This window comes from Pseudocercospora fijiensis (assembly GCF_000340215.1).
Source record: "Pseudocercospora fijiensis CIRAD86 unplaced genomic scaffold MYCFIscaffold_3, whole genome shotgun sequence".
Lineage (NCBI taxonomy): Eukaryota > Fungi > Ascomycota > Dothideomycetes > Mycosphaerellales > Mycosphaerellaceae > Pseudocercospora > Pseudocercospora fijiensis.
The window spans coordinates 1,899,970-1,913,096 of NW_006921534.1; the positions used below are offsets into that span (position 1 = coordinate 1,899,970).

At 45.6% G+C, this 13,127-nt stretch overlaps 3 protein-coding genes across 3 annotated transcripts; 1 reads left to right on the forward strand and 2 right to left on the reverse strand.

Moving 5' to 3' along the window:
* Positions 1-7,678: 7,678 nt before the first annotated feature.
* Positions 7,679-8,678, reverse strand: MYCFIDRAFT_134724 (uncharacterized protein; the record flags this gene model as incomplete). Its single annotated transcript, XM_007926512.1, has 5 exons — positions 7,679-7,774; positions 7,830-7,928; positions 7,980-8,231; positions 8,282-8,552; positions 8,608-8,678. 5 exons carry the CDS (start codon positions 8,676-8,678, stop codon positions 7,679-7,681), a joined length of 789 nt encoding a protein of 262 aa, XP_007924703.1.
* A 404-nt stretch (positions 8,679-9,082) lies between these two features.
* Positions 9,083-10,940, forward strand: MYCFIDRAFT_187237 (uncharacterized protein; the record flags this gene model as incomplete). Its single annotated transcript, XM_007926513.1, has 8 exons — positions 9,083-9,290; positions 9,342-9,446; positions 9,499-9,662; positions 9,714-9,889; positions 9,942-10,269; positions 10,324-10,474; positions 10,533-10,676; positions 10,732-10,940. The coding sequence occupies 8 exons, from the start codon at positions 9,083-9,085 to the stop codon at positions 10,938-10,940; spliced, it is 1,485 nt and encodes a 494-aa protein (XP_007924704.1).
* Positions 10,941-11,919: 979 nt separating this feature from the next.
* Positions 11,920-13,075, reverse strand: MYCFIDRAFT_162938 (uncharacterized protein). Its single transcript, XM_007926514.1, has 2 exons — positions 12,892-13,075; positions 11,920-12,827 (listed from the first exon to the last, which is right to left on the reverse strand). Exons 1-2 carry the CDS (start codon positions 13,009-13,011, stop codon positions 11,985-11,987), a joined length of 963 nt encoding a protein of 320 aa, XP_007924705.1. The 5' UTR covers positions 13,012-13,075; the 3' UTR covers positions 11,920-11,984.
* Between the last annotated feature and the right edge of the window lie 52 nt (positions 13,076-13,127).

Here is a 13,127-nt window from a genome sequence, read left to right on the forward strand (position 1 = left end):
CGAATTCTATGTCTAGGTAGGAGCGGCGTCCACCTGGTATTAGCGGGCCCTAATATCTGCTATTGAGAGCGATTCTGCGTAGGCGTTTATCTAACTCGTTCACTTAAGCGAACAGATCGAGGGTGCTAGTTCGTTACCGGAATTCTTAGCTAAGGCACCTCCTTCGATCGCTTTCGCTAGACTAGTAATGCTATCTTCCCTTAAGTCTTTAGTTAGTTATAAAAGCCTCGTAGAGTATATCTTCCTTTCCTTATCGACCTAATATAGGAAGAGTTTAAGATATACCTTTAGTATATGCGTAATATACCTAAGTCTAAGCAAGAAGGCCGTAATGCCCTTTAAACTTATAGTATAAGCAACTAAATCGTCCGCTAGCACCCTGCCCTATAGCTCTTAGCTGTCGCCCTTTGACCTAATTATATATACGAGATTATCTCCGTCTCTAAGCCTACTAAGTTCTTTAAGATTAGCGGTACTTATAAAAACTGTCCTTCTAAGGAGTCTGCTCGTCTCGGACAAGATATAGTTAAGCTCGCAGCTAGCGAGGGTACTAGTTACCTACGTATTAAGGTCTGCCTTATGTCTAAGGATAAGACTAGCTACTCTACTGTTGTCGAAGGTATATACTAGCCCGAGGTCTTTGCGAACTAGGTTAAGAAGCTTAAGGCTCGTAGCCTAGTCCTACTAAGCAAGATCGGCAAGCTTACTAATAAGCACCTTACCGGCGACGACCTCGACTACATATTCGATAGTTAGCCTAATAGTAAGGGGCGCAAAGCGGAGTAGATCCTTAACCCTCTAAAGGAGTGCGAAGTCTCTATTTAGATACTACACCTGCTATATAGTAATCTAAAGACTAAGAGCAACCGTATATTAATTAACTTAGGCTACTCTCGCGTTATTAATAGCACTAAGGTTAAGGGTTACGAGAACTTAACAGTCTCTTAGGTTGCTAAAGCGTACCGCAATCTAACCGCTCTCCTAGCCTTTAACTCCTTCGTACTATTCGCTTTCCCTACGGCTATCTTAGTCGAAGGCCTCGGCTATATCTCCGACGCCCTAGTTAGTAGGATTCCTTAGTTAAGTTACGTTGTTTAGAACGAAGTTAAACAGATCCTCTAGCTTAATAACGAGGGACTTAAGGAATATCTATACGATTAGGAGAATGCTACGAAGGAAAAGGCTACTAACCTCCTCGTTAATTAAGCTCTCTATAAGGGACAGTACTTCGGTACTAACAGCTTTAACGTATACGGAGGAGATTTCGATAGCCGACTAGCAGATAAGGTTATTGCTAGTAAGGATTACGGCGCGTTGAAGCAACAGTAAGTCTATATAGTATTGCTTAGGAGGTTGTTTTTGTATAATTATAGTATCTAGGATTAATGCTACCCCGGGGGTATTATTACGGAGTTCTAAAAATGGCCTTAGCTAAGAGCGCTAAGGATGTATACCTGTTTGTTTTAAGCGCGTATAATGTAAAATGTGTCTAGTTAGATACGAAGAAAGGGAGGGATATTAGCTAGTAACCGGCCCTATACCTATAGGCTAGTTTTGAGCCTATATAAGAGGCCTCCTTCTATAGAGTAGATAGATTATCAACCTCGTATAGTACATTGTTTATGTCACACTTCTACAATGCCTATATTGCAGGGCTCTAGTTATTAGCCTAAGCGACAGTCTCGTTATCCTATCTTGCTAAATATAGCTGCCCGTATTGCTATAGGTTATGTTACCCTCGGTGGCCTATACTATTACTGCTAGTAGTAGTAGTAGTGTTAGTTTCCGTCCTTCATTATAGAAAGTATCTAATAGACTATAATTACTTAAGGTTTCTTTCTAATATAGTTATACTAGTACTATAATCAAAGTCTAGATTATAATAGAATTCAAAGCGATTTATATAAAGAAAACCCTTTAATACCCTTTACTCCTACTACTATATATAATACTATTATACCTAGATAGCTAAAACTAGGCTAGTTAGTTTAGTCTAAGTCTATCTCTCTATCGGCTATCTCCTCTAAGTCCTTATTATCTTCCTTACTACTATCTATCTCGATACTATTTCTAGTACTAAGAATCTCTTCTATAGTACTATAGCTTAGAGATTTAATCTCCTCCTTTAAGGCCGCCGTACTTAAATAGGCCTCTATACGAATCTTTTCCTCCTCTTTATACTCTAAATTAAAGAAGTTAAGCCTACTAAGAAAGTAGATATCGTCGTAGATATCCGTATAGAGATAGGTATCTCTAGCCGACTCGATACTAGTACTAATAGTAGTATAGCTATCGGGGGATACTATACTACTATCTAGAAATAGTCGAATAAAAGCTATAATATCTATTAGTATAGAGATATTACTAGATCTTAAGGCTAGTATATAATACTTACTATAGTCTTGAAAGTATAGCGAGTATCTTAGAATATAGAGCGTAAGGTATTCAATTCTAGAAACGATATTATTATCGTTTAAAGAGTCGATATAAGCTCGAATATCTAGCCGAGAATTAAACTCGTCTAAATTATCGATAGAGAATACAAAAGCTAAAAACTATTAGTATAATACGTCAGGTTAATACATTAGGATATAATACCTTTAATCCTCTTATATTCCTTAATATAGTACTGCTTAATCCGGTTAATAAAGTAGGTAATACGAAGTCGATTTAGATATTCGACTCGGACGATTTCTTTATTTCCTTTAGCTCTATTACTTAGCAAGCTATTAATAACAGCCTTAATAGTTTTGTCTATGCGGCTAGACGCTACTATAGAACTCTTATTAATAAACTCATTAATAAAAGTAATAGAGGTTAATAAGGTGTCGTCGAAGGTATATATTCTAATAATAATAAAATTAGTATATTACTAAGTAAGAAGTTTCTTTTATATTAGTAGACTTACTTCGTATTATAGTAGTAGTCTACTATTGAATAGACGTCTTATAAGAGTATAGCATAGTAGAGAGTAGCGTAGTTAGTTATAGTCTCGTATACTAAAGTAGTATAGAAAGAAGAAAGATCTTTAGAAAGGAAAGGACGAAGTATATATATTACTCTCTCCTTTTTACTAAGGTTTATATACAATAGTTTAACTATATTTAGTTACTAAATTATAATAATATATTTAAATAAATTTATTTATTTATAATAGTATATTGAAATAATATTATAAATTAATATATTTATTCTAAGATAAATTAGATAATATATTATTCTATTATTCTAAGATACTATTATAAACAAGTAAATAAATTCAAATATACTATTATATCATTATTACTATATATAGTTATACTATTGTATATAAACCTTAATTCAAGTAGAGAGAGCAATGTATATATATACGGCTTCGCTCTCCCTAAGTTTAATTTCTTTCTCTATAGTTCCCTAGTATATTGTGTATACTATCTTAGCTTTTAAAATATATGTTCTACTCTAAAGAAGTTAGAGTACCTTACGGAAAAAAAGTCAAAATAAAAATAAACAGTTCGACTACTAATCTATAGATTATATAATATACTTTAGTAAATAATTAAATTCTTCTAAAAAGTTAAGAATTCGGCCTTAAGCTTTTTTAGAAAGAAAGTATATTATAATATACTAATTATATTATTAAGAAATAGCACAATAATATAATAATTTTATTCTAGAATAAATAAATATATTTATTCTAAAATAACATATTATTATATTGCTCTAAGATACTGTTATAAATTAATATATTTATTATTAATATATAATGTTGTACTTTTACTACTATCTGTATAGTTGTGGTGTTGTGTATAATTCTTAACTAATAAAAAGAGCGTAATATATATCTATAGCTTCGCTTTTTTTAACTATATACAATTTTTTTAATAGTTTATCTGTTGAACTTGTAAAGATATTAACTTCTATAAGAACCTACTATTAGAATTTTAAAAATTAATATCTCTATAGTTTTACTAGATATATCTATAGTAAATATATTAATATATTCTAGAAAAATCAATACTAGGACTCGTATAGAATACAATTTACTATACTAAATAGTCTAATAGTAATTACTATAGTAATAGTAATATTACTATAGTAATTACTATTAGACTATTACTATTACGATTACTATAGAATTCTCTGTAGGATTACTATTACTATTACTATTACTATTGCCAATTTGACTTTACTATTTACTATTTACTATTACTATTACAATTACTAAGGTTTTTACATCTCTGCTCATTATGCGTTGATTCACTATGCGACGCCCAATCAGAGTCTTATTGCAGCATCGAGAATACGTACCTCTGTTACCGTTGTCGCCCTTCCTGCAAATTCGACGAGGAGATGGCGCTGGAACGAATGGGAAATCTGGGAAGAGCTAGAAAGGGAGGTCACTACAATCAGCTCCAGTAAAGAGCTGCGCTAGTGATTACAGAAAGCGCACTCGGCGGCGGGCGTATAGTCTCCCTATTGAACAGACTTCTTCTCCTTGTATAGCGCATCCGGTATTCCTGGAGACTACTAGTGCAAGTGCCGGGATGCAGATTGGTTTGGAGGTCTAGACGACACAATACGAAAGGCATTTCTCTAACGACGACTGCCCTTCAACGAGAGAGATGTCTTTAATGTACAAACTTGTCCATTCGGTCTCGTTTATTAGCATCGTTGGATGACAGCCGTTACCTAGACTAGGGATTTCATAGGAGCTGTAGATGGCAACTCGGGCGTTCCTTGGGCGTGCCTCCCTCTTTTACTCGAAGATCGCACTTTTCAATATATGATTAGCGTTCGATGTTTCGATATTGTACACTAGCTCGGGTATAGAGGCCCTTTCAACGTTGCGAGAGACGCGATGCTTTCGATTACCGCAGATTCGCCATAATCTAAAACACATAACCATGGGCATCCCAGTTATAGGGCCTTTATACAGGTGCCTACGCCCTGACTGCACAGTCCGACACTGCAATCCACAGATTCGACTAGCAATGCAGATCTTCCTTGACCGACTCGATAGTACCAAATCTCACTCGCTCCTATACAGCTTTCGAACGCTCGTGGACCCAAATTTTCTTTGAACTAGAGCTACTTACCAAACAATGCAGCTGATGAAAAACGGCAAGTAATACGACATGATGTTCACTGTAGAACATGTTGTCGTGCCTGCAGCTGTACCCGATTGTCGGATTTGCCAGAATCGATTCATTCGCAGCTCCCTTCCGAGGCTTACTGACCAGCACTTCGTGGAGGAGCTTGAAAGAATGCAACACGGCATGTCGAGCAATAGGTGTACATGCCCATGCCTTCATGCGATGTGTCACATTCACATAGTCTTTCTCGGAAACCTTTCTTCCCAGCAGTCGCTCAGTGCCGGAGAAGATTTGAATGTCAATGATATCTGCATGCATTGTCATGTGTGCCAAATGGAACAGCACCGTCGGGGCAGCCGCGTCCGTATGGCTTGTGCCTTGGCCAGGAATTTTCCGAGTTCCTACTGCTTCATCGAAGCTATGACGCCAGTGTCCGAAAGCCTGCAGGAGTAGAGATCGCCATCTACCTTGTTCGCGCATTGAAGGTACTGTTTCGAGGAATTGCAAGTGCTTCTCCCTACGGCTGATATGCCAGCCCACCGAAAGCAGACCAGCCATGAGAAGCATTCGAGCTGAGGCATGGGTCTGGACCTCGTGGGCATGTAGGCAGCGCTTGAGGCCATCGAGAAAGTTGATGGGCTTGATTCCGTACATCTTGAGGTTTGCGTCTAGACGATGGACTTCTTCGGCACTCTTAGCAGTCCAAAGGGAGTCGTCGCAGGGCAAAGGGAGCCTAATTTCGTAAGGTGCCATGTCTTCTCCAATCAGTATGCAATAGAGTATTCTTGGGGACCGTGGGCGACTGACCTGCTGCATGTCCGTACATGACCGCGTGTAATGTGTCCATCTGGAATGCGGCGAAGACAACACGATTGAAAGACTCGGTCCTCACCCAGTGTATCCACCAAGAGTCAAAAGCAGTCTTTGGCCTTGAATCTGCATCGTGACCCAACGCAGGCGTTGCACATCTCGTCGGCATACCACTCACAGGACTTTCGCTCTCGGACCGGCCCACCAAAGGACTTCCTCTTCGTAATAGGGTCAGGGTACTAGCATGATGGATATGGGCACGTTCGTGCAGCTTGCGCGTAGACCATTGTTTCTCGTAGAATTCCAGCAGGAGAAGTGCTTGGGCTACCCATAATTGCACTGGTGGCTGAGCATCTCCATCCGTGAAGATTTCCCAACGTAAATGCGTCGCCAGGAGGTCCGAAAATTGTTTGTAGTCGTCCAGATAGCCTCTGGGCTTCGATCTTACTACGTCTGCGGCACCAAGCATCACAATGGCAAGGAGAAGTAGTAAATGGCAATGATTGGCTGAGAAGGTCGGCTGATGCACGATGGACAGCGAATTATCCACATGGGCCCAGTAGTTGGCAATGAACTTCTCCAGCATGCCTGAACTGAGATTCGGGAAAGAATGTGAGTCCGGAGTGTACATGAGACTGGACTGGTCTTCTGTGGCCAATGGCTTTTGCAGACGTTGCTTCTTTAAGAAGAGGCTGAGCAAGGCGTCAATATCGGCTTTGCGCTGATCCGAGAGCAGCACAGAAGATGTCTGCGATTGGTCATGATGCTCTGTTGGAGCAGCGTGGCTCCCTGCCACTACGCTGGGCTCGGGGTGGACAGCAAAATCGTCCAGATTCCATATGTCCTTTGGCGAATACTCCAAACCAAAGTTGAGGAAGGGAATGTTGTTCTTGGTGAAATCGTCGTTTTGCGAGCCAGGACTGTCAAAAAGCCAGGCTGCAAAATTGTCATTGGCCTGAGCAGAGACGCCTTCAGCGGAAGTCCAGTTTTTCAATGCTCGAGCAGTCTGAGGGGATGCGATTGGGAGCGTAGAGGGCAGTGAAGCAGCACTAATCAGCGTCGAGTGTGGAGTCAGAAGCGGTGGTGTTGGATGCGAGGCCCAGACTGGCGCTGGCACGTCGTTGCTGGCCGAAGCGGCGGGTTCGGTGTGGCGGTGGCGGGTGAAAGGCTCAGGCTCAGGCTCAGGCTCAGGCTCGTCATGTCGGGCCTTGTGTCTGGCGAAGAGATCTGGTCGCACAAAGCTGTGGCCACAATTCTGTTCTTCGCACTTGTATATCTCCTTCGGATTATGGTTCAGCTCATGTCTGTGCAGATGCTCGGCTCGACTGCACGCACGTGGTCAGTATGCCATGCCATGCCATGCCATATCATGGATTCATGGATGGGCGGTCGACAGAATAATAGAAATATGGCTCAGACGCGCTCACGAGTATCGCTTGCCGCACCCTTCATGCTGGCACTGGAATCGCTTCTCAGCCCCCGCACGACTTGCCCTACGTCGCTTTGCGGGAGGCAGTTCGGATGGCGCGTTCATGCTGAATTTTTCTGATATGCCATGGCATTGGCGTGTCTCACATGCCTATACAACAGCAATACACGAGCGTGACCCCCGACCCCCCAAACTGAGTCTCAGGTGACCTCAGACTATGCCTATTCCGGGCGGCTTCCCCTCTTTCTCAGCTGACCCACACACCTCCCTCCCTCTGTACCCCCCTACCTGCCCATCCACCTGGAGCCAGTCAGCATCAGCATCAGCATCAGCATTTGCATCAGCAGGGCTTCGGAGAAAAGACTCACCCTCCATCAACCACCAGGATCTCGCCAGAGACATACCGACTCGCACGGCTTGCCAGGAAGACGATGCTGCCTTTGAAGTCGTCGGGCACACCCTACGCTCGGTTAGCTGATAGCTGAATTCACAATGCTATCGAAGTCATCACCCACCCAGCGTCCAGCCGGGATCCGCTCCAAGATACTCGCCGCCCGCTTTTCATCCTTGATCAACGCTTCGTTCATGTCTGTTGCGATGTATCCCGGCGCGATCTTCGCCGTCAGCAAGACATCAACCGTTGGCTTGCGTGCTCCAGTACTCACCGCATTGACATTGATGCCTTGAGCTGCCCATTGGTTTGATAGACTCTTGGTCAGCAGAGCAACACCACCCTTCGCAGCCGCATATGCGGGCACATTCAGACCACCCTGGAACGAGACCAGAGAGGCGATGTTGATGATAGAGCCTCTATGGGGGACGCCGTTAACCTTCGGGCCTTCAGGATTGCGGGTAAGCATATACGCTCCAACATCTCTACAGAGCGTGAAGATTGTGTTCAAGTTGACTTGTAGCACCTTCCATCTCCATCAGCACCGCTCAGAAAGTACAGCGAGAGATTTGCTACCTCGTTCCACTCACTGTCCGGGAATTGATGTGCGGGATGCCGTCTCTGAATACCTCCGCAGTTCACGAGGATATCAATGTCGTGGCCGTCGTCAAGGATGCGTTTGGTGAGACCTGCAACATCGCTCGCAGACGCCAAGTCGCAAACGTAGATGGTGGCTTTCCGGCCAAGGCTCTCTATCGCTCGCTTCGTCTCCTGCTTGCTTTCGTCTCGCTGTATAGAAATGATGTCGGATCCAGCTTCAGCCAATGCTATTGCCAATGATTGACCGCTGGTAGTCATGCGTCAGCACAGAGCATCGGACATATTGCTCTTCGTTGACTTACATGCCTCGTGTCGCACCTGTGACAACAGCTGTGCGGCCTTGAAGGGAGAAGAGATCGAAGACACTAGACATGATGCACTGTCCTGTTGACAAAGAGTTTCACGTCAGTGAAGATCTCGTCTGATAATGCAGATGCCGAGAAAGTTGTCGGCTTTCGACATAATGAGTCCCGCTGCACCCCGAGACGAGCCCGCGCAGCATGAGATTTGGGGACTGGGGGTCTATACGCCTATCCCACATGGACAGAACCACGCGAAAACATATTGAGTAAACCCCCCCCCCCCCACCACACCGGCCGACTGTATACCTGGAAACCCTACAGCCCATCAAATTGATTTTCTGTGGATCGGCAAGGATTGTTGCGCCGTACCTGAATGCAAGGAATATGCTTTGACATTGGCATGATGAATGTCTTTCGTTGATTTTGTCGCCTGCGATCACAGTTTCTCTGCCACTGAGCATAAATTCCGAGCACCATGGCAGACACCAAGAGCGTGACAGAGCGAGTCCAGGATTGCGAATTGGACAAACCTATTCCAGGGCAAGATGAGGCGGCACCCTACCCACCGTGCCTTCATGGTCTCAGCGATGAAGAAATCAAGAGGCTTGGCAGAAAGACAACATTCAAGCTGGATATGTTCGTCATGCCCGCGATGACAATCATGTACATTTTGAACTATCTTGGTTCGTCGGTCGCTTCATTGCTGCAATGATCGAAGCCTGACCATCTCATAGATCGACAGAATATCGCTGCATCGAAGCTGGCAAACATCATGGAAGACTTGGATATCACTGTCACCCAGTACAATGCCTGCGTTAGCATCCTGTTCGTGGGATACAGTCAGTTCTCTTCAGAACCTCTCCTGAGCACAGATCTGCTGACAAACTCTAGTTCTGATGCAAGTGCCTTCGAACCTGGTCGTAAGCAAGATCAAATGGCCAGGTCTCTACCTCTGTGCTGCTGTGGCGCTCTGGGGAGTCGTCTCCGCTTGCACAGCGGCTGTTAATTCCTTTGGGAGCCTTGTGGCATGTCGATTCATGCTTGGCTTCGTTGAGGTATGCGACTTCAATGCGTTTCAGCTAAATCGCTGACGAAGAGATTCGCAGGCAGCTTTCTTCCCAGGAGCTTTCTACTACCTCTCATGCTTCTACAATCGCAAGCAGATCGCATTCAGGACAGCCATTCTGTACAGTGGAAGCCAGCTCGGAAATGCTTTTGGAACGCTTTTCGCAATTGGCATCATTAAGCTCGACGGAGCACATGGCCTGGAAGGTTGGCGATGGTAAGCTGCGACTTTGTGGGTGTTTAAAGTCTTCAGGCTGATCAGGACACAGGCTGTTCCTCATTGAAGGTATTCTCACCGTCGGCCTGGCTGCCGTATTCGCTTGCTACATTCCGAACTCTCCTCGACAGATTATGGGCTTCACGGAACAGGAGCACGAATGGCTGCGATGGAACTACGAATCTGATCAAAAGCAACAAGACGAGTCTGGTGAGGTCACGGCTAAGAAGGGGTTCACGATGGCTGTCACCGATCCGAAGACATGGCTAATGATGGCTACGCTCTATGCAACCTACACGAGTGCAGCCGTAAACAACTTCTTCCCAACTGTCGTTGGCGGTCTTGGCTTCTCACGCAACGCGACTTATGGTCTCACCGCGGTAAGTGGGATAACATGTTCATCGGCTCATTCATTTCACTGACGTGTGCGACAGCCACCATTCTGCTTCTGCGTCATTTGCATGCTTGTGAACGGCTTCTGGAGCGATAAGAGAAAAAATCGATACCTACACATCGTAATCCCGCTATGCATTACGGTCGTGGCAAACATCATTGCCGTCTCCACACTCAGCGTTGCTGGCCGCTGTAAGAACCGCTTGGGTACTTCCTATGTCAAAGATTCATCGCTGACACAAGACTACAGACTTCGCAATGATGCTGATGCCGGCTTCTTTCTACTCTTCATCGATCGTGCAGTTGTCATGGATCTCCGGCAGTTTGTCACAGCCTGCAGTCAAGCGTGCCGCATCCATCGCGCTGATCAATTGCATCTGCAACACGCCAAACAGTAAGTGAACGCGGGATCTTCGCCGCGCTTTCAGCACCAGCTAACTACTTCCAAGTCTGGACGGCGTACCTCTACTACGACTCTCCTCGTTACGTTGCTGCATTTGGGGTCAACCTGGGAGCGGCTGTGGTTGCAATTGGTTTCGCCACCCTGACATTCTTCTACCTTCGCCGAGAGAATGCAAAGATGGATCAGGGCAAGCCGTTGGGTAAGAGCTCTCCCACCGCGAGACAGCAAGCTGCTGGGTTCAGATACATGTTGTAGATACGTGGCAGAGACATTGCAGTGAGCTTCATCGTGGCCTCAAGCTTGTTACAAAGTCTTTCTCGGGGAGATCGCCATGTCCATCTGTGCTACTACTACGGAGCGATTACACTGTGAACAGTGAAGATATATATGTTCTTCCCGCCAACGCGAAATGCTTGGCAGGAGCATCGGGCCGAAAAAGCCGACGCGACTTCTTTCTGCAGCGAGCGCGCGCCTCTCTCCCTGCCTTCCTGACATGCAAGAAGCTCGAGCAGGATGGTGGGTGTACAGTGTAGTGTTTTGGAGACACCAATACTCATCATACTGACAAGTCGCAGCACGATCCGATGACGAGAACCAATCACCGAGCTATCAGAAGCGAACATTTCCTGCACGTAGCCGCGACTTGCCTCACCACGTCAAACGCTCACACATGCGGCAAAAGTTCCATGCCTGAAGCCAAGAACAGAAATCCGAGGATCCATCTCCTGCTGCAAGTCTTCAAGCACGACAGTCGATCGTCCTTACTCATCAAGTCGCACCGAATTTCACCTTTCCCATCCGCTGTCGAGCGGGAACCGAAGACGTGTTGGACAGAGGACGTGTTAGCACGACGGTACCCCATGACCGACCACCAAATTTTGCAATCAAGCCGTGTTCCGTGCGCTTTTGGATCCTGATCCAGGCTGCCGGTGCGTGCGATGAGATCATGCACAAACGATAGTTTTCAATCGTAGGGTACTTGCTCCGTTTCTCGCCTCGACTGTCTGAATTCCTCGCCAGGACGCATCTGGATGCTCGGTGGTTGGTGTTGATTATGGCGGGAAGGCGTGTGACTGGTCCTATGATGATGCAAAGTATTCTAAAGCCAAATATGAGGGCAGCCGCCGGTTCTCACGGACTGAGCTGGTTGTCATTGATGGCACACATACTGAGAGCTGCTCTGAGGACACATCACACACGCATACATTATTCCGATACACATATGCTACGCTTGCTTGCTTGCTAATGCTGTACTTTCAAGATCTACATACGTCGAATACCAGCGAGACAAGCTTTCCATCAAAATCTGTCTCGCTGTCTCGCACGGTACACAGTGAAGCCCACGTACGCTCCCGTCACCACCAGTCCGAAAATGATGAACTTGAAGAAGAACCAGCCCCAACCACCGCCTTCTCCTGACGGCGTTGATAGCCTGCCGGGCTTACCCTTGTTCCGACTTGACTCCTTGCTGCCCGCTGCTCCGCTCTGACCGGTTGGCGAGTACAAGTTCTTCGTCGATACGGTCACGATGTCGTGGTTGTCCGAGAGCTCTCCAGTCTCCGCGCTAAAGCCCAGATATGTCACCGTTGGAAGCTTTACGCTGCCAACCTCGAAGCATCTCGTCCACTCATTCTCCTCCTTGTACATGAGATCCACGACCAGTGATTTGTCCTGAAAGTATGTGACCTTGGCTTTTGTAGGCACCTCCGAGTTGCGCAGGCCCCGCGCAGAGCATCCTGCCAACTCATTCGCCTTTCCATCATTTTGCTGATCGTACGCCGTCTGGCCGTCTCCAACCATAGCCATCACGTAGGGAAACACCACGCCGGGCCGGTTGTTCTTGTATGTGTCGAAGAAGATAGCAAGACCCTCGAACCGATCCTTCATACCAAACACCGTCCCCTGCTCTGCTCGCTCTTTCGTGACCCACATCGCAAATCCATCTCCAAATAGACTGCCCGTGCCTGATATTCTGAATTCGAACTCGACTTCCCAATTCGTTGCAGTGAGAGGGACTCTGCTGTAGATCCAGCCCGCTTGCGAAGGATGTTGGCCCGTGAGTCGAATGTATTGGTCTACTCGTATTACTGTTGAGCCGCCGAAATCCCACCATCGCGATTGCATATCAGAGTCGAGGAATGGCTGATGGAAGAAGCTGTCAGTACGATGTTCTCAGTCGCTCTGATGCTCGGTCCATTTCTCTTACTATCTGGAGGCTATGCGTCCGCAGCGGTATGGACTTGATGTCCGAGTCCTCTGCAGAAACGAGGACACTCCATGCTGCCAGCAGTATAGAGGTCACGTAGAGGAAAGACTGGAACGCCATGGTGAGAAGAATTTTTGGCGACCCATGCACTGAATGTAGACGTGCTGTCGAGCTGAAGGAATCGTAGCTCCGCGAGCCAGAAGCGCGAAATCGTCGTCAATGCGAATAGGTGTGCG